We start from the raw sequence: 18,579 nt of genomic DNA, 5'->3' as shown, positions 1-18,579 counted from the left end.
TTTTTTTTGTGGGTGGGGGAGGCTGGCTGGTACAGGTATCAAATCCTGGACCCTGGTGTTATCAGTACCATCCTCTAATCAGCTGAGCTAAACTGGCCAGCCTGTAGCTATTTTTGAGTCTTCTCTTGATTCATTCAACAAATGTGCACTAAGCCCCCACTCTCTGCCAGAGGCATACTAGGCAATGGAGACAAACTTCTGCCACATGGGCTTGCAAGAATTCCTTCAGAATGGACCACTTCCTGGCAAGGGGGTTAATCTGCTCTGGAGATAAGCACTTGCCACTTCCTTAGTTTGGAGGAATAGTTCTTAAGGATTAAGGAGAATGGAAACCACTGCTTCCAACTGTCTCTGAAAAACCCTTCAAAATGAAGATTTTAGACTATTTTCATGTGCTACTAAGCTTTCACCTCAAATCAGAATCACAAAAAGTGACAATCCCCAAATCCTGAATAGGGCGTGATTAAATAGTTGTTTTGAAATGCAGAAAATACTGTTTTCCATAAAAAAGTTCAAAGTTCCTAGGTCAAGCCATGAGTGCTGATTTATTCAAGTCAATTGGTTGAGGTGAAACAGTAGAGGGAAAGTTTGCCCCTTTTACTGGGCAAGGCACTGGCCAGAATAAATGCTTGACCATGGGATATGGCCCTTCCCCCTCCTCTAACATCTCAAGGACCCCAACTGTGACACCCACCTTGGACAGGCCAAATCTTACTTAGCCACAGTGTCCTAAGTCTGAAATAAAATTATTCGCTCTCAATGACCTCCACCCTCTCCAGTGACTGTCCTTTGGCTTTATGAGGAAAATAACTAAGTTTTAACTGACAAGCACTTTAATCATCCCAGATATTTTGTATATTTTTAATGGCTGTGGTTGTCCCAGATGAATCTCTACACGATTTCCATTTTTTCAGTGTTCATGTGAAATAAAAAGTTCTAGGCTGGCTGGTTAGCTCAGTTGAACACCAAGGACAAGGGTTCATATCCCCATCTGGCCATGTTCCCCTCTGCAACCCCCCCAAAAAAGTTCTAATAGTGTGAGGGAAGATATTTGGGGGCTCTGTGGAAAAAACAAACTTGTTTTTTCCCACTATGCTCTCACAATATCCTTCTAACACCAGATGTGTAGGGACTTCTCCCCACCAGCAAACAAGCCAGCAATTTTGCAGTGGACACCAGCTGGATGTCCTCCAGTTCAACCTATCTCCTCAACACTATCTACCTGGAGATAGCATCAGATCCCACAGGTTGAGGGCTCAGCTGCATAAGACTGTCACCCATTTCTGAGGCTAGTCACAAGCATCAGGTTGTTTTATCTGTGCTTTGGACCGATTGGCTATAAATTGGAGTTCCCACAACCCCCTCCTTGGGGATTTGATTAATTTGCTAGAGCAGCTCACAGAAGTCAGGGAGATACTTACTTATATTTACAGGTTTATTATACAGGATATTAAAAAGGATACAGATGAAGAAATGCATATAGGGCAAAGTATGGGGAAAGGGGCATGGGACTTCCATGACTTCCCAGGGGCACCACCTCCAGGAGCCTCTACATGTTCAGTTATCTGGAAGCTCTCCACACCCTGTCCTTTTGGACCTTTTAAGGAGACTTCATTGGATAGGCATGATCGAAGCATGAACAACCGTGTAGAAATGTAGAAACCATGTGGAAATGTGATTGAAGCATGAACAACTGTGTAGAAATGCGATTGGACCAAAAAAGTATGACCTAATACTATTAGACTGGGTGGGAAAACTCAGCAAGGCCTGTCTCTTCAGATTCTTCTCAGCCTCTCTGTGCGGCACTCCTTCCTCCTGGGGAAGGGGCCGGACCTCTTCTAAATGGGGGTCTTATGACCTACATTCAGAAAAGGTAGGTCGGAGAATTTCTTTATGACCAGCTCCATGACAGAAAGGCGGGAGGAGGTTAGAGTAGTTTCTATGGCCTGCCTTAGGGAGAAAAAGGAGCAGGTGAAAGCAGGGTAGAAGGTCGGGGAGAGAGAGGCCTGCTTCTGAGACCAAAGGCTTTAGTCACTTAGGAAATAACAAGAGCTATGGGAATTATGAGCCAGGAACTGTGGACAAAGAACAGAGTGTGTGTGTGTGTGTGTGTGTGCGCGCGTGTGCGTGTGCGTGTGCGTGTGTGTGTATCATAATATCATACGGGCAAAGAAAGGAAAGGGGATAAAAATGATTCATTCTTATCAGAGATGTATTGCATATGTGGTCAGATATGGTCAGACAGAGATCACAGCCCATGGTGCATTTAATCATCACAACCCATTTGTTTCAAGTGAGGAAATAGGTCTAGAATGGTTAAATAACTTGCCCACACAACTTGAAGGGACAAAGCAGAGATTTAAACCAGAAATCCTCAATGCTCCCACAAGGATACTCTTGGGCATGTGCTAAATTAAACTGCAGCTCCTAACCTGATCCCTTTTTTCTCTACTATCTCTTCTAAACCCGGGTTTTCTCAAAGCACTAAGTTTATTTTTTCTATGTTTTCCATAATGGCTCTCATGGCAGTAATAGCTGGGTGTTTGGAGGTAACTGAGGGAAAAATGGAAGGGACAGTGTCTCATAGATTATATACGTAGGTTGTTTATACCTGTGGCTTATAAGCAAATAGTCTCATCACAGGCTTTGAAAGAAGTCATAATGACTGTAGGTGGGGCATGCAGATGAAAAACATTTTTAAATATACAAAAATAGTAGGAAAACTCACAGAGGCATTACTGATTTTTCCAGGCTGTTACTAAAAGATTGCATAATTTACCTCTTTTGAATTCCACAGAAGAAAGATCTCATTTTCCTGGGAGAAACTGAACCATTCTGACCTCCAGTGATGGCCATCATCCAAGCAGTTTATATAATCTGTCTGGGAAACTGGAGCTTGTTCACATCCAACCTGCCATTTACAAAAGGACCATATCTCATGGAATTATCCATGCTTGGCTCTTCCTCATGAATGAAAAATTGGGGGGACATGGTAATGTCAAGATAACCCCTAATTCTGTCAAGTCATCACTTTAAATTATTTACCTCAGTTTGTTTATATATACTTATGATAAACCAGAAATCTGCTCTGACTGAGGTCAGCTAAATTCCTAACGCCTTGGGAAGTCTGGGATGAGCTGGCAGCCCCATCCCCACATCCTGAAAAATGTTTACCATAAGATCATTTTAACTTAAGAGCTAGAAATGCTGTCAATAAAGAAAATGATCGGGCCGACCCCGTGGCGCACTTGGGAGAGTGCGGCTCTGGGAGCGCAGCAGTGCTCCTGCCCGCGGGTTCGGATCCTATATAAGGATGGCCGGTGCGCTGCTCACTGGCTGAGCACAGTGCGGCCGGTCACAAAAAGACAAAAAATAAATAAAGAAAGAAAGAAAAAATAAAGAAAATGATCAATTAACTCAGGAATGCTAAAAAAAATCTTGTTACTCTTGCTTTATCCATAGGATGTAACCGAGAACTAATCATTAGCCCATAAAGTACTAAGTAACCAGTGAAAAACCTGATGTACTGATTGAGGGGCTGTCCCCTCTCTTCCCTTCGTCCTCCTTTTCTCTGTCATTATAAAAAATACTGAAACCTGGATTATAATTTGGAACATATGGTTCAAGCCCTCTTGAATCTGTATCTTTCTGGGCTGTGGTCACAAATATTTGGCTCAAATAAATTCTGATTTTTTTATCAGTGCCTCAAGTTCTTTTTTTCAGGTTGACACTTATACACGCAGACATTTTAGAAGAATATACAGTGAAAATTAAGTTTTCTCCCTACCCCTTTACCCCCAGTTACCCAGGGACCTTTCTTATGGACAACCACTGTTACCAGTTTCTTGTTGACATGGATTTTAATACACCAGAATTGAAGTGTAGTAGCAAAGTGCCATAAAAATAATAGCAGAGCACAATTTCACACTTTTCTGATGGAGACAATTATGCTACCTGTTTTCACATATATGAAGTCTTATTGATCTTGGGCAATACTAAAAGAATCTACAAAAAACTAAAAGGTCATAAAAAGGGAAATAGAGTCCACTCACAATAATCTCAAAGTTGGCTGAACATACTAGAAAGCATTACTTAATGTTCTAAGGGTTTTCCCCCTCAATGTTTTTGCAAAATAGCTTTCTTTACTTTTAAGATAATCAAATAATCTAAAGTACAGCACAGGAATAAAAATATCCATCTTGATCCAGCACCTAGAAGAATATTTTTTTTTTTTTTTTTTTTTTTTTGTCGTTTTTTCGTGACCGGCACACACCGGTCAGTCCTATATAGGATCCGAACCCGCGGCGGGAGCGTCGCCACGCTGCCAGCGCAGCACTCTACCAAGTGCGCCACGGGTTCGGCCCAAGAGAAGAATATTTTAAATGCTCCGATTCAACCTGACAGTTTGTGAAGCCTGAGATGCACCTGTTAAGAAAACGCTATTGTACATTCTCACGATACAGTATGTTGCTAATAGGGAGGGCAATAAAATACCGAGTAGATAATTGTAATCTAAGGGGAGATAATGTTTTTTCTTCTTTTCTTTCACCAGGACTCGCACAAGGGTCATAGACTCACAGAGATGACTGTGTAAATGCTCTCACAAAACTGACAGTTCTATGCCTATCAGTAAAGTGGTGCTTTCCAGGTGCCACATCACTGTGGCTTATATTTCATATGAGTTCCAAAGATGCCTTGTGTTTTTAGATTCATGTGACTCTTAACATCAGAACTAAAAAAAGCAAGAAACAAGGGAGGTGTGTGTGTGTGTGTCTTTGTAGGGGGTGAGTAGTAACCTCTCTGAATGGTAACAAGGCAGAGATGCAAATGAGGCAACAAGAGCAGGTACCCATAGATTATCATCTTCAACTCTTTAACTAGCGCTGGAATTCTAGGTCATATGTCCAATTCTCCTTTGGTTCCATTGAGCGATTTTGCATGAATCAAGTAATCTCTTTGTGATTCTGTTTCAGCCTAGAAAATCGTTATGCTACTAGCAGAGAGAGATGACTCAGCAAAATGACTCTAAAGAATCTTGTCACTTGCCAGTGCTCTTGCCTTCTGACTCTGAAGATGTCTTCCCCAGAAGTTGGAGGGGACCTGGAGAGGAAGGGGACGTCGAGCTGATTTTCTCCATGTCCTTGCACCTTCCTACCAGTGAGTCTCTTTATAACGGACTCACTTAAGTTATCAAAGAAATTCTTTAGAAAGCTACCCCCTTCTCCAAGCCAAGCTGTGGAGACTCCAAGGCAGATAAAGACAACCAGAGGTAAGAAATAGGATCCTCAGGAATATTCTTATAATAAATTTTGTTAAGGAAACGGAACAAATTTCAGACTCCAATGGGAAAAAACAAAACTCTCAGAGTTTCAGAGATGACTCCAAACCACGAGCCAAGTCACATGTTTAAAGAACAGATAAAAAGACACACCAAAAGGAAAACCTCAAACTTCCTCTCCAGCAGAATTTGTCCACACCCCCACCATTGGGCAGAGGGTTTTAATTCTGTTTTTCTTCGCCAACTATATTTCAAGCCTCATTTTCTGTCTAGTTACACTGTAGTGCCAAGAGAGCACGATGTGCATTTTCCTTTGCTGCAATCAAACTGCAATTGTAATTATTTATTTATGCAATTATTGGGTTAAAGTCTATCTCCCCAGCTAAACTGCAGACTCCATGAGGGTGGGGGCCTTGTCTGTCTTGTTGATTGAATTCACTAAATTTTAAATGTATGAGTTAACACATAAGTTTGCATGAATTAATTAATACATGATCCTAATAGCTCATGGATTCCGACAGGATAAAAGTCCATCCTAGTTAGAAGGAGACCTCATTTCTAGACACTGAGTTGGTCTTCTCCATTTTATTCAGTATATGGTGTGCTGGGACCCCGCTGTGCCTAACGTTACGGAGCATTTCTGAGACAACCAGGCCTCAAAGAGAATCTGATAAAGGAAAAAGAAAGCAGACAATGCACGCCTTTATTGTTCTCCAGAAAGGACACGTGGGCAGAACTGGGGCCACACCCCCTCTTGCCTGTTCTTTCCTATCCAGACCCTCAAAGGATCAGGCGGTTCAAAGATCGCTCTAGGGTTGCTGGACTTTTCTCTCATCCCCTATGGGCTTTTTTGTTTTGTTTTGGTGGCTGGGCGATAGGGGGATCCCAACCTTTGACCTCGATTTTATAACCGCGCTCTAACCCACTGAGCTAACCCGCCAGTCCGCCCTCTGTTGACTTTTTATGTTAATTGAGGCAAAGCCTGAGTGGATAAGCAGAGGTCACGTTCTATAGCTATTTGCATTTATTTTGGTTTTTCCCAAGCATTGGATCGCCATACAACCCCGAGTTAGCTGGATCCACTCACTCCCAAGTTCGACAATCCCAAGCTCGGAGACTTTCCCCTCGGTCCCTCGCATCGCGTTGCCTGCGGCGGGAACTATGGGGGGGGTTGGGAGGGTGGGTGACGGTGCGGGGTCGGCCTGGGTCTGCCCGCAGCCCGGGGCAGAGATCAACCCACCTTCCAACTCGGCAAAGCCGAGCACCACGTCTGAGGCTCTCCCCTGCCTGTCTTTGACTTCCAGGGCGGTGATGGTGCAGCCCCAGGAGATGATATCCACTCTCAGCAGGTCTGACTGCAGCTGGAACTTCTCCACGGTCCCTGCTCCCGAGGGGAGCTCTCCAAACACGGCTCTGCTCACCGAAACCATGGGGAAAGTTAGGGGTGTGCAGCTACTGCTCCCGGCTCTCCAAACTCCAGCTGCCAAGCTGGGAGCGACACAAGTTTACAGGAGAAGGGACGCGACTTGGCTCAGACTCCTCCCCTTCCTTGCCTGGATTTAGGGAGTGACCGCTCTTGCGAAAAATATCCTCTGGGGCCGTTCAAAATCATGCCTTTGCCTGAGGGTGACAAGAAGGCAAACTTTCCAGCCAGGCTTGCGGTTTTTTTCCTTTGCCAACCCTGGCTGCATTGCATGTTGGGAACGGTAGTCTCTCGGGGGTGAAGTTGCATTTTGGGGCCTGTAGTCTTTCTAAACCCAAATCCTGAGTCTGCATTGTTCTACCGGCTTCTCCCGGGTGTGGGCTTCTCAACATGTTAATGTTGGTGGCTGACTTTCCGACGAAGTGCCTGAAAATGCGGAAAGCAGAATTAGGGACAGTGAGACAAACCTTGGGGGAAAATACTGGTTTTAAGTTAAGTCTTTGATTCAGGAGGTAAGAAGTTTAGAGGTCGTGTAGAGAAGGGGGACGTCATTGCAGGCTTCTCTGCACACTGGCTGACTGAGGATTCATTCTTTTGTCCCATCGGGTGAAACCCTGGACACGGTTCCACTGGAGCCACTGTCCAGAAGGCTCTCCTGACTGCCAGCCAGGAGTGGCAGCCTAGATAGGATCAGGCCAATGAGGGCTGGTTTCAATCTTGGTTCAACAGTTCTCCCTGGCTTACCACCTTAATCTCTGCCTTAGCGGGCCCCCTCTTAATCCTCCTAGTGCTAATGTTTGGTCCTTTAATTTTTACTAAAATCATGGCTCTCATTCGACAAAATCTAGGATCCATAACTATGCTCACCCAAGTGGTAGAAAATGAGGCCCAAGAAAAAACCTCCAAAACCCTTGGGTCAATATGGGCGTTCAAAAAATCCACAGTAATCTTTAAGAGGCTCCGCTGGCTCTCCACAAGTGGATGGCTAGCCAATCACGGGTAAGATCCCCAGAGGGGGACAACCTAAGACAGGCACAGTCACAAAAGAGCCAAGGAGGTTGAGAGGTTAGCCGCCTTCAACTGCCCATTACAGGGTTGTTCTTTATGTAAAGAAAATAGGGGGAGATGTTGGGCCCATTTTTAGGAGCAGACATTATCTGTGAGCCACATGGTGCCTATGGGTGGAGGATGAAGATGGCGCCCGTGGGAAGTAGGGGAGGCATAACCCAAGATAGCTCCAGAAGGTTTTTATTGGTCCTCCAGTATTTCCGCACTCATGAACCCTGCGTGATCGCTATGCTCAACATGTTAGTACAAAATGCATGCCCACGTGATCCTTTAATTGATTGGTTAGTTCATGGAAAGCCCCTACTTGCTTGCTTATATAAATTGCAGTGTAACGGCAATAAAGTGGAACTGCCCTGACAGAACCCCTGCTGCGTCTGAGTGTCTCTTTCATGGGGCTGGGTTGGCGGGCAGCAGGCTCACTTTTCCCCGAGATCCCTCTGTCCCAACACTGGGGGTAATCCTGTCGGCTCCCTCTCCTTCTGGGTCTGCGGGAGGACCCCAGGCGCACCTGGCAGAGGTGATCAGAGACAGCCTCAGACTTTATTTTCTTCAAGCAACTGGGAAGGGACCCTGGGTATCTACCCTTCCTCACTCCTCATGTCTGAAGTTCCTTTAAGAAGGGATTAAGAGAATAAATATTTATCAAGGTCCCTGTAAATGCCAAGTACTGTACCTTTTTTATCTCCTTTTCCACAAGTAGGATAAAGTCTTTAAGGATATACAGCTGGGAGAGGAAAGACACTGAGGTCATTACATGATTGTTTTGCTTTGGTGGGCCTCAGAATTATCTGAGGAAATTTAAAAAATATATTTGCCCAGGGTCACCCTTGGAATTTCTGATTCTGGGAGTCTAGAGGGAGACTCAGGAATCTGCATTTTCCACATTCCCTAGGTTACTCTAATGCAGATTATCTGGGACCAGACTTAAGAAAGTCTGCTCTGAAGTTTGAAGACTAATCTCAAATTTTTTCCCAAAACAGGCTCTTATGGCAGAGGACTAAGATAAAGCTATCAAAGGCCTTAACAGGACTGTGAGCTAAAGTACAGGCACCTATGTATTTCTTTGCTAATCTGGCAGCTATCTAAAGTGGTACTGGGCCTAGGAAGGGGAAGGGTGCTGGGAGCCTGAAGATGTGTTTTACTTAACCTGGCTTCATAATTGGTCGCCTTTGCTTGATGCTGCTTTTGGCTTGGTTCCTGGGTATCCAACCAGACTGTGGTGAGCGCGGAAATGCAGCTATGATTAGGAATTAGGAGAACGGAGATCATGTGCCTGGAATCAGATGCTAATAAAACATAATAACTGTCTCTCAGCCTTTTCCATGTGTGTTGTTTGAAGGAATATTTAACATTCTTGCCACAAAGCCTCAATTCTCCGTGACGAAGCAGGGGAATTCTGAAAGCAAAGGAAAAAGAGAGCTTGCAACAGGCTTCAGTGAAGCGCAACATATAATAACAAAAAAACCCAAACAAGTCAAATTATAGACTGTACCACACTCATACAGGAACGATAGGCATCCTTGTGTGCTGCTTCATCGGAAATTCTGATAAACTCTGCAAGTCTCATCAGCCTACTCAACATGCGGTGGATTCGTACAGAAGACCTTCTGGCAATTCTGCATTAGCAAGGATGTCTTCGAATCTCTTCTGTGAGCAAGAAGACCACATTTTTTCCCCTCAGCCTCCAGTTCTCGGTGTTCTGCCAAGCTGATGCTGACACAGAAAGAAGTAAATGCATTTGAGTGGCCAACGCCAAGTATGACTAGGGGAAGTCTTGTTGCTCAGCGTGGTAGAAAATGAAACATACCATGCTGTCTCCCCCAGATGTAAGGAGTATGCTTCTGGATTTCATTTTCCTCTCGCTTTGAAGGGTATAACATATTGTCCCAAATAGGGCTACCTTGTGCTTAAGTCAAGCTCTCAGGCACAAACCCTGATTTTCCTTAGCCGGATATCCCATTTTCTTAATCCCACAGGGATCCTCTAAAGGAATATTTGTGCATGCAAAAAAAAAAAAAAAAAAAAAAAGAAAGAAAGAAAAAAGGCTGCTGGTTAGCCCATTTGGTTAGAGCTCAGCTTTATAACACCAAGGTCACAGGTTCGGATCCTCATACCAGCCAGCTACAAAAAAAAAAAAAAAAAAAAGAAGCCTAAATCTAGAGGAGAATTCTCCATTTGCAAGGAGGTCAGAAGAAGGTAGTAATCTAGAAAATGAAGCATTGTTGAATTCTAGTAGATATATATATATATATTTGGGTAGGGCCTGAGGGTGAGGTTATGAGGTAAAAGGGACTAGGGACGGTGACATTTATGTGACAGAGAAATGACTTAAAGTGGATATCTTTTCCTTTGACCCGGGGGGGGGGGCGTCAGGGTGAACAGGTGAAGAATAAGGTCTGTCTCTTCTTAGCTGGAGCTTAGTCCCCCAAACTGAGTGCTTGTGAGCCCTGCGTGAGGAAATCTGAGCCCTTGGAACTTGCCCCCACCTCCTCGTTCTACACAGAAACTACAGGGTTCCTGGGACCTGTCAGACCCTGGGTTCATAAAGAGGATTCTAAATCTTAAGCTATTGACAGGCTGTGACACAGAGGACAGTCTCTTGAGATATAACAAAACCACATCACAGTTTGCCTGTAAAGAGACCTGGAATAGATTTTCTTCAGTCGTGTTAATACACTATCACACTCCTGTTCTTTTTCTCACTTCTCTGAACTACAGTAGGGTTTATTGCCAGCTCTCTATGGGCACTCGGTATACACTTAGATCATTCCTTCTCTTTCCGTAACATTTTTTTTGTTTGTTATTTACTCTACTATTGATTCCCTGACTCAATATTTTGACTTACATATTTTTTGTAACAATACTTGGTTTCAGATGAAAAGTACCTGTATCTGGAAGCCAGGAATACCTGGGAGAATCTCATTAAGTTCACGAGAGGTAGAATTCTTCACAGTTCAATTCAACTCAGTTTCATCAACAATTTTGGGACATCTGCTGAGGAAGGCATTATAGGAGGCATGTGACAAGTTATCTAGGAAAATGGATTAAATTTGGCTTATGACATGTTGTTCAGTTGTCAGCTATTCAGTGAGTATGTGCCAGGCACTGTGCTAAGTGCTGGTTATACACTGACAAATAAAACATGATCTTTACCTTCAAGGAGCTGGCACTTAGCAGCCATTATATCCAATGTGATATAATCTCTATCCTCCATAAAAACTTCAGTAAAATCTTAAAAATTTATTACCAGCCAATTCTGGGTGAAACAAAGTGCTGGGACTGGCCTCAAGGTAATTGTGTTGCTTGAACATGATCAGCCATATTGGGATTATTCTAGAATTGCTAACACCAAGCACAGTGACTGTAATGTATTAGATGTTCAATAAATAATGATTGAATGAATAAAAGACACATTCACACATACAAGCAATGTTGTAATGGAGAATTGGCTCTGGTATCAGAAGACCTGGTTCAAGAGGCACCAGAACATATTGGCTGGACAATTTGTTCAACCACTCTGAACCTCAGATTCCTCATCTATAAAATGGGAATAATGTCACATGACTGGCCCATCTATTATTAATTGATTGCTGCTAAATATAAAGTGCCAAAAATTTACTGGGCACCATGCTAAAAATTTATTGGGCAAGATGTTAAACACCCCTGTGAATTAGGCACTGTTATCTTTTTGGTTTTTTTCTTTTTGTTTTATGTAGTTTTCTTCTTTTATTATTATTATTATTATTATTTTGGTTCAGGCACTATTATCTGATATAGAAACTGAGCCTTAGAGAAGCCATGTAACTTTTTCAAGGTCACACGATTAGTAAGTCAGGAAACCAAGATCTGATCCTGGGCAACTTGACTGCCGAGATAGGAGTGCTTAACCACCTTCTTGTATGCTGCCTGCTGTTGTGGTCATCTGAGAACATGGATTCCAAAGCACTCTGTGTATTCTAACACATTACAGTAACATAAAATGTTCACCTTCTAATTTTAAGGTAATTACGAGTGGTGGGAGGGGGTAAGGAGAGGGGGACAGGGAGAGATTGCATAAGGGGCATAAAGAATAAGTATAATTTGTAACAATACACATATTAATAATATTGATTTGATCAATATATGTCAACATTAAATCCCCAAAATATGTATAATCAATTATGATTCAATAAAAATAAATAAATAAATAAAAATTTAAAAAATAAATAAAAAGGGGATTAAGTATTATTTATTTGTTAATAGAATCATTCATTTTTTTTTAAAATAAGCCCACTTCCAAGGATACTTAAAAAAATGAAATAAAATAAATAAAATAAACAGTTGGTTTCTTGAATTAGATCACGTTGGGCTCATGAGGGCATTGCCTTCATATACTATAGGTTCTTTACCTATAAGAAGGGCCCAAGGAGAAGAGCTAGTACTTACCATCCACAGAGCCTGGAAATGAGGCACTCATCACCTCTGGACCTATGACATACAAACAAATTTAAAAACTCATTTGCTTATTTGTTACTGTATGTCTCCTGCCAAGAGAATGGAAGCTCCAGAGAGCAGGAACTTTCACTGCTGCATACTAATACCTAGAATAGATTAATAGGTCACTAATAAATATTTGTTGAATGAATGATTGAATGCTAGAGAGGATGTGAAGCATCTCTCATACATAGCTGGTGGAAGTCTCAATTGGTAAAATCACTCTGGAGGACAAATTGTCAATATCTAGTAAGGTCAGAACACACATAACCTAGCAATGGTCCATGACCCAGCAATTCCATTCCTTGGAATATACTCTAGAGGATCTTGTGCATATGTGTGTAAGAATATCTACAGCAGTATTTGTGTATGAATAGAAGTTTAGAAACAACTTAACGTCCATCAGTTGAAGAATGGATAAATAAATTGTGGGCTGCGCATGCAGTGGAATATAACGTAACAGGAAAATAAATATAATTATGAAATTCATGTCTGGGGATTTGACATGAATTTCATAATTATAACGTTAAGTGGAAAAAGCAGTGGCAGAAGGATACATATATATAATTTATATAAAATATTAAAACTTGCAAAACAGCATACCATTTTATTTAGGGATAAAAATATATGTATTATAAATATGGGAAATGTGTGAGAATAATAAACCCCAATTGAAGAAAGTGGTCTCCCCTGCAGAGGAGGGAGGGGAATTAATCAGAGAAGCGTACTTAGGTATTTTTTCATTTTTGAAGTAGGATAATAGATACATGGGGGTTCATTATGCTGTTTTTTATAGCTTTCTTTTTACCTTAAATATTTTAAATGGATTTTTAAAAGGAAATAATAACTCAAACGCAGGGTAAAATGTGACTCATCATGGATCTGATTCCCCCTGGCAGCCACTGTTCGGGGCCACGTAAATCCCAATATCTCATCCTAGAAAACAGATCCATCTCCACAGTGCATGAGTAAGGAGGAGATGCTCTACTGAAGTCTTGTGGGGAGACAGAAAAGAAACAAAACCACACAGTGCTGAGGAACTCACACATTTTTTTAAAAGGATATTCTTTTCTTTCAAAATCCCTCTCCTTTGCCAACTGCCTTGTTGATCCCCTACTCTTTATTTATTTACTTAGGTGGCTGGCCAGTATGGGGAATCCAAACTCTTGACCTTGGTGTTACCAACACTGAGCTCTAAACCAACTGAGCTGACAGGCCAGCCTCAATCCCTTACTCTTTGGCACAGCCTCAAAAATATCCCTTCTAAAATTCATTTCCAGACCTTACTTTGCATGCCCCACTCAGTAAAAAACAACGGTCCTGTACTTAGCCCAAATGCATTCATTCATTATACCTCAAATATGTTTTTTAGGGCCTCAATTTATTCTACCACTATTATTAATGGTTTCTTGTATATATTTCCAGAACATTATTATGCATATACAAGGACATGTGCACAGCACACACACATATGCATACATCCATATATATGTACACACATACGTGCACGTGCAACACATATACATCTTCTCCAGGGCTGCTGTGGGCTGGCATACAGCAGCATGAAGTACTCACCAGTCAGAGTGGGTTATGATTTATCAAAACCCACACCTTCCTAGTTGTCAAATATTTTGAATGTCACCCTCATATATATCCTCTTAAAAAACAACAAACAAACAGCTAAAAGAATTAAAAATAGCTGTTTTGTCTGTCTGGTTAGCTCAGTTGGTTAGTTTTATAACACCAAGGTCAAGGGTTCAAATTCCCCTAAACCTGCTGGGGAGGGTAGAACAAGAGACTATTGTTTTTCATTGTAAATATTTTAGTACTATTTGTTTTTTTAATCATGTATGCATTGATTTTTATATAAGAAAAAGGAATATGGAAAATAAACCAAGATTGAATATAATATATAATTTTTGCTAAAACAAAACAAAATAAAATCTTATTAGGCTTACTGTTCTCACTTTAGTCACTTAACCATATACATAGTTTGGATTTTTTCCATATCAGTATATGTAGCTTAACTTGGTCTTTATAATAACTGCAGAATATTCCACTTTGTGAATGTACCATGACTTGTCTTTTATCGATGGGCTTGTTGTGACCAGCGTTATTGATGGGCTGTTGTTACCAGCGTTCAGGAGTGTAAGAAATGTGGTCATGGATGACCACACGTATATTTCTTTATGCAGTTAGGCAGGCATAGAGGTTGAACAGATTCTTAACAGTAGAATTGCTAGATCAAAGAGAGACTCTAGAATTTGTGCATTTCTAAGTTAAAGTTTCTTTTTTCAACTTTTTTATTTTGAAGAATTTAAACCTACAGAAAATTGGGAGAATATTACAATGAGCATGATACACTCTTTACATGGATTCACCAATTATTAAGATTTTGATGCATTTGGATTCTTTCTCTCTAATTACACTTTTCTTGTTCTTTTTGTTGTACCATTGAGAGTAAGTTGTAGGTATAATAATCCTTCGCTGCTAAATACTTCCGCATATATTATCTAAGAACAAGGATATTACCTTATTTAACCAAGTACAATGATCAAATTCAAGAAATCTAATACTAAAAATACAATTACCATCAAGGGTTAATATTCCTTGCTGGTCATCTTTAAAAAATAAATAAATAAATAAAATTTTTTAAAAAAAATTCCATAATTCCAAAAATTTTCTAATATACTGCACATATTCAAGGTGGCAGAACTTCCCAGTAATGTCATTTATAGTGACTATAAAAAAGTTCAGAATCCAAACCAGCGTTATGCATTATATTTAGCTGTCCTGTTTTTTTGATCTCCTTTAATTCTAGAGCAGTTTCTCAGTGCCCAGAGCATCCCATCACTTTCTGCTGTCCCACAAACTTTCATCCAATGGTCTTCAGATCTATTAATGATTCCCGCCTGAATTATTTATTGCTGTGGCGGAAGATAAGTTTTGGGTACATTCAAAGAATATTACATATGTACACATGCATATATATGTGGTGTATTTTATATCTAATCTATGCAGTAGCTATGAAAAACACTTTCTATTATCTAAATGAAAAGTTGGATCTCCCTGAATTTAAGCCATTTGTCCAGGGTCGTTTAGTTTGTTACGTTGTACAGCTGGGATGTGAACTCAGAGCGCTTTCCATTACATCATTCTGCCTCTGCTAGGCATTGATAACTAGATACATATTGTACTCTTATGTGCCCTGGAGACCCTGTGGATTGATCTTTCCTTAGTTTGAACCAGTGGTGGTGCAAAGGGAGTGACTTGTGGGGGCTTTTGTTCCCCCCATTTTTTGATATAAATAGTAAATTTTAGTCAATTTTATGTAAAGCAGCTTCAAAACAAGTCTTTTATCACTCCCCTCTGACCTAAGCTCATCCTATTTATAGAAATTCTGGAGTGATAACTGGCCTGAGAAGATTCTTTGCTTTTACATAGATTGGATAGCTACTTCTAGTTGTCCTTTGTGGCAGAAATACTTTCAAGAGTCAGAATTCTCCTAGTTCCAAAAGTTATAAACCAACTAAAACTTGGCTTAGGCAAAAAGGGAAATTTATTGGTTAACATAGTGAAAAGTCCAGGTATGGAGGTGCTTTTTGGCATGGATGGATCTGGGCTAACACAATGGTAGTAGTGTGGAATATACTATAAAGCAAATGTTCCTCACAGGGCCTGGTTTTCCAAAGCCTTGCAGTTTCAAATATTGACCTTGCAGAGGACTGGAAATTTTCCTCAGCCTACGAAGTCTCTGGTGTAAGATAAAGATTTTTGGCACAGCAAGGTTGCTGGCTCAAGGACAGACTAGTTACTGATTGATATGTAAAGATACTGGGAAATTGCTGGAAGATCACTTAATTGTCTAAGGGAATGTCATCTGACTTGTTTCACTGAAAGTTACCAGCCTATATTGTTAAACTATAACCCCACCTATGTTCTCTTCCTGTAACTTCCTGGTCTGGAAAATAAATGCAGAAAGAAAACCCCAATTGGGGGTTAATTTCCCGAGGAAGGAATGCCTCTTGCTTGAGTGTTCCCACAGGAAGTTAACTGCTTTGGGGCCTCTCACTGCTCAGAAGAGATGGGCTTTGAGTAATCCTTTGCATCTTCGTCATCCAGAGGAAGTGTGGTGACAAATCCGTGGTGGGCGAAGCAACAAACAACATAGTAGGACTTAGCATTTCTCATCCTTTTGGTTTTATTTTCTACCATGTTGGCCTTATTTTCAGAACTGTTCATTCTACCTAGTGATTTGTAGCATCTCAAGCTTATATTACCCTACAGTAGCAATCTCAGTATAAAGCAAGTTTCTCATTCCCGATAGTATCAACAGAAGTCCCAGTAGTGAATTTCACTGGGCAGGCTTGGGTCATGTGCTCTTCTGAAGTAACTTCCTGGTGCTTGGTAGGGTGGAGTCAGCCTCACCCAATCATATGGATGGAAAGTGAGGATGGGTGATTTCCCAAGGGAAAATTTGGATGCTACTCCCAAAGCAAGAATGGATGCTGAGCAGGAAAAAACAACATGCACCCCCCCCAAAAGTGGGGGTGCTGATTTCATTAGAGAATTATAAACATGTTAGAAGTTGGAAATAAGAATTAACTGCACAGGGAATTATTGTAGAGAAATCAAGCATTTAGAATATTTTGACACATTGCAATACCTGTGTCTCAGAAGAGCTTTCAACATTTTGTCATTGGTTCAGTAGCAAGTGTTGCCACATCCTCACATCTAGGCTTGTTTTCTCTTTGTCAGCTTCGGTCTCCTGATCAATGTGGGAGTGACGCAAACTTGTTCTAGCCTTTCTCAATATTTTCAGTCACCCTGCTCTTTTCCAAAGGACAATAGTTGCCAACATACTAGAAAGAACTCTGAGGACAAGGCAGATCAGAGAATTTCCTCTACAAGTTCATCTGGACTCTATTCCTCATAACATGGAATCTTATATTAAAAAGTGTGGGTGAATATAATTCTTAGCAGGAAATAACATTCAAGCAACTTTTAAAAATTATCTTTCTCAAATAACTGTGGAGAATTCACTTTAATAGTTTTGACAGCTTACTTCAGTAATAGTGCCTTTGATATCTGCTAACCATGGGATCCATGCATAGTGTGGTATTCTTTTAAAAATTTTTTTTATTGAATCATAATTAATTATACATATTTTTTGGGTTCAATGTTGACATATGTTGATCAAATCAATATTACTAGTATATATACTGTTACAAATTGTACTTATTCTTTATGCCCCTTGTCCAATCTCTCCCTATCCCCCTCACTCTCCCCCCTCTCACCACTGATAACCCTAGATTTCTTCTCTCCATTGCCTAGATGATCCGTCCAATGCTGAGAGGTGTGTTCAGGTCCCCCAATATTATCATAGAGCAGATGCTTCTTCTGTCACTCTGGAATGGGCTTTGTGCAGAGAGACATCCTCTTCTTTTCTTTGGTCTCTGTTGGTGACTCTCCTTTTGTCAATGCCCTTCAGTGGCTGGCGGACCATCTGTGTGGTGGTCGTGATGTCCAACCACTTTTGCAGCAGCCATGGTTACTGTAGTGGCTGTGGTGGGCCACCCGCATGGAAGTCATGTTTTTGGCATGCTCTTTGGCACTGGCAGTGTGCCTGGTTGTGGACAGGGGGGGCCCAGTCCCCTGCTCCATGCTTCGGAACCCCAGTCGGGCCCCAAGGTGCTGGTGGTGTGCCTGGTTGTGGGTGGGGGGGGGAGGGTCCAATAGTGTGATATTCTCAATTCCTACATGACACTTGCTAAAGAGGTCCCAAGTAGCATACACTTCTCATTCTTTTATAATTTCTTGTTTTTAATGTCTCACATTTGGCTCAGCTTGAACAATAAACATCCAACAAGATATAATAAGTATGACTTTTTTTTTTTGCCAGATCAGAACTTTGAAAAGTTACTCTTTGATTAGTTAGAATTAGGATAGGCTACCTGTAACAGAAATCTGAAATGACAGTAACTTAAGAGAAACACAAGTTGATTTCTCTACTAAAAGCTGTCCAGAGATAGGTAAGTCAGGTTCTGGGATTTTACACTAGTTGCAAGCTAATAAATTACTGTTTCATGAATGCTGGGAGAAGATGCAAGACTCCTGAGTCTGAGACAAAGGATTTTATTACTTACTGGATAATGAGTAATATGCCCATCATATTGGTACTAGTTCTCCATGTCCCCCAAGACCCATAGAGGCAACATGGAGGGACCAAGGTGGACACTGTAAAGACAGTGGGTTTGTGTTACAGCTGTAATCTATCACTTTTATAGTGAGTGGTAAGCAAGACAGCTCTTTGTCTGGAAGATGTTACCTCCTCCCT

The 18,579-nt window shown here is 41.2% G+C and overlaps 1 protein-coding gene across 1 annotated transcript in view; it reads right to left on the bottom strand.

Annotated features, from left to right (window-relative positions):
- Positions 1-6,940, bottom strand: part of GALM (galactose mutarotase) — a 63,451-nt gene extending 56,511 nt beyond the window's left edge. The window contains exon 1 of the mRNA XM_063078687.1: positions 6,519-6,940. Within this exon, the coding sequence (XP_062934757.1) occupies positions 6,519-6,708 (190 nt within the window). The 5' untranslated portion in view covers positions 6,709-6,940. The remainder of the gene's footprint in view (positions 1-6,518) is intronic.
- Between the last annotated feature and the right edge of the window lie 11,639 nt (positions 6,941-18,579).

The sequence above is a fragment of the Cynocephalus volans genome, chromosome 14 (assembly GCF_027409185.1).
Source record: "Cynocephalus volans isolate mCynVol1 chromosome 14, mCynVol1.pri, whole genome shotgun sequence".
In the NCBI taxonomy this organism is placed as follows: Eukaryota; Metazoa; Chordata; class Mammalia; order Dermoptera; family Cynocephalidae; genus Cynocephalus; species Cynocephalus volans.
Note: the sequence above shows the minus strand (reverse complement) of the source record. Positions and strands in the feature narration are given on the sequence as shown.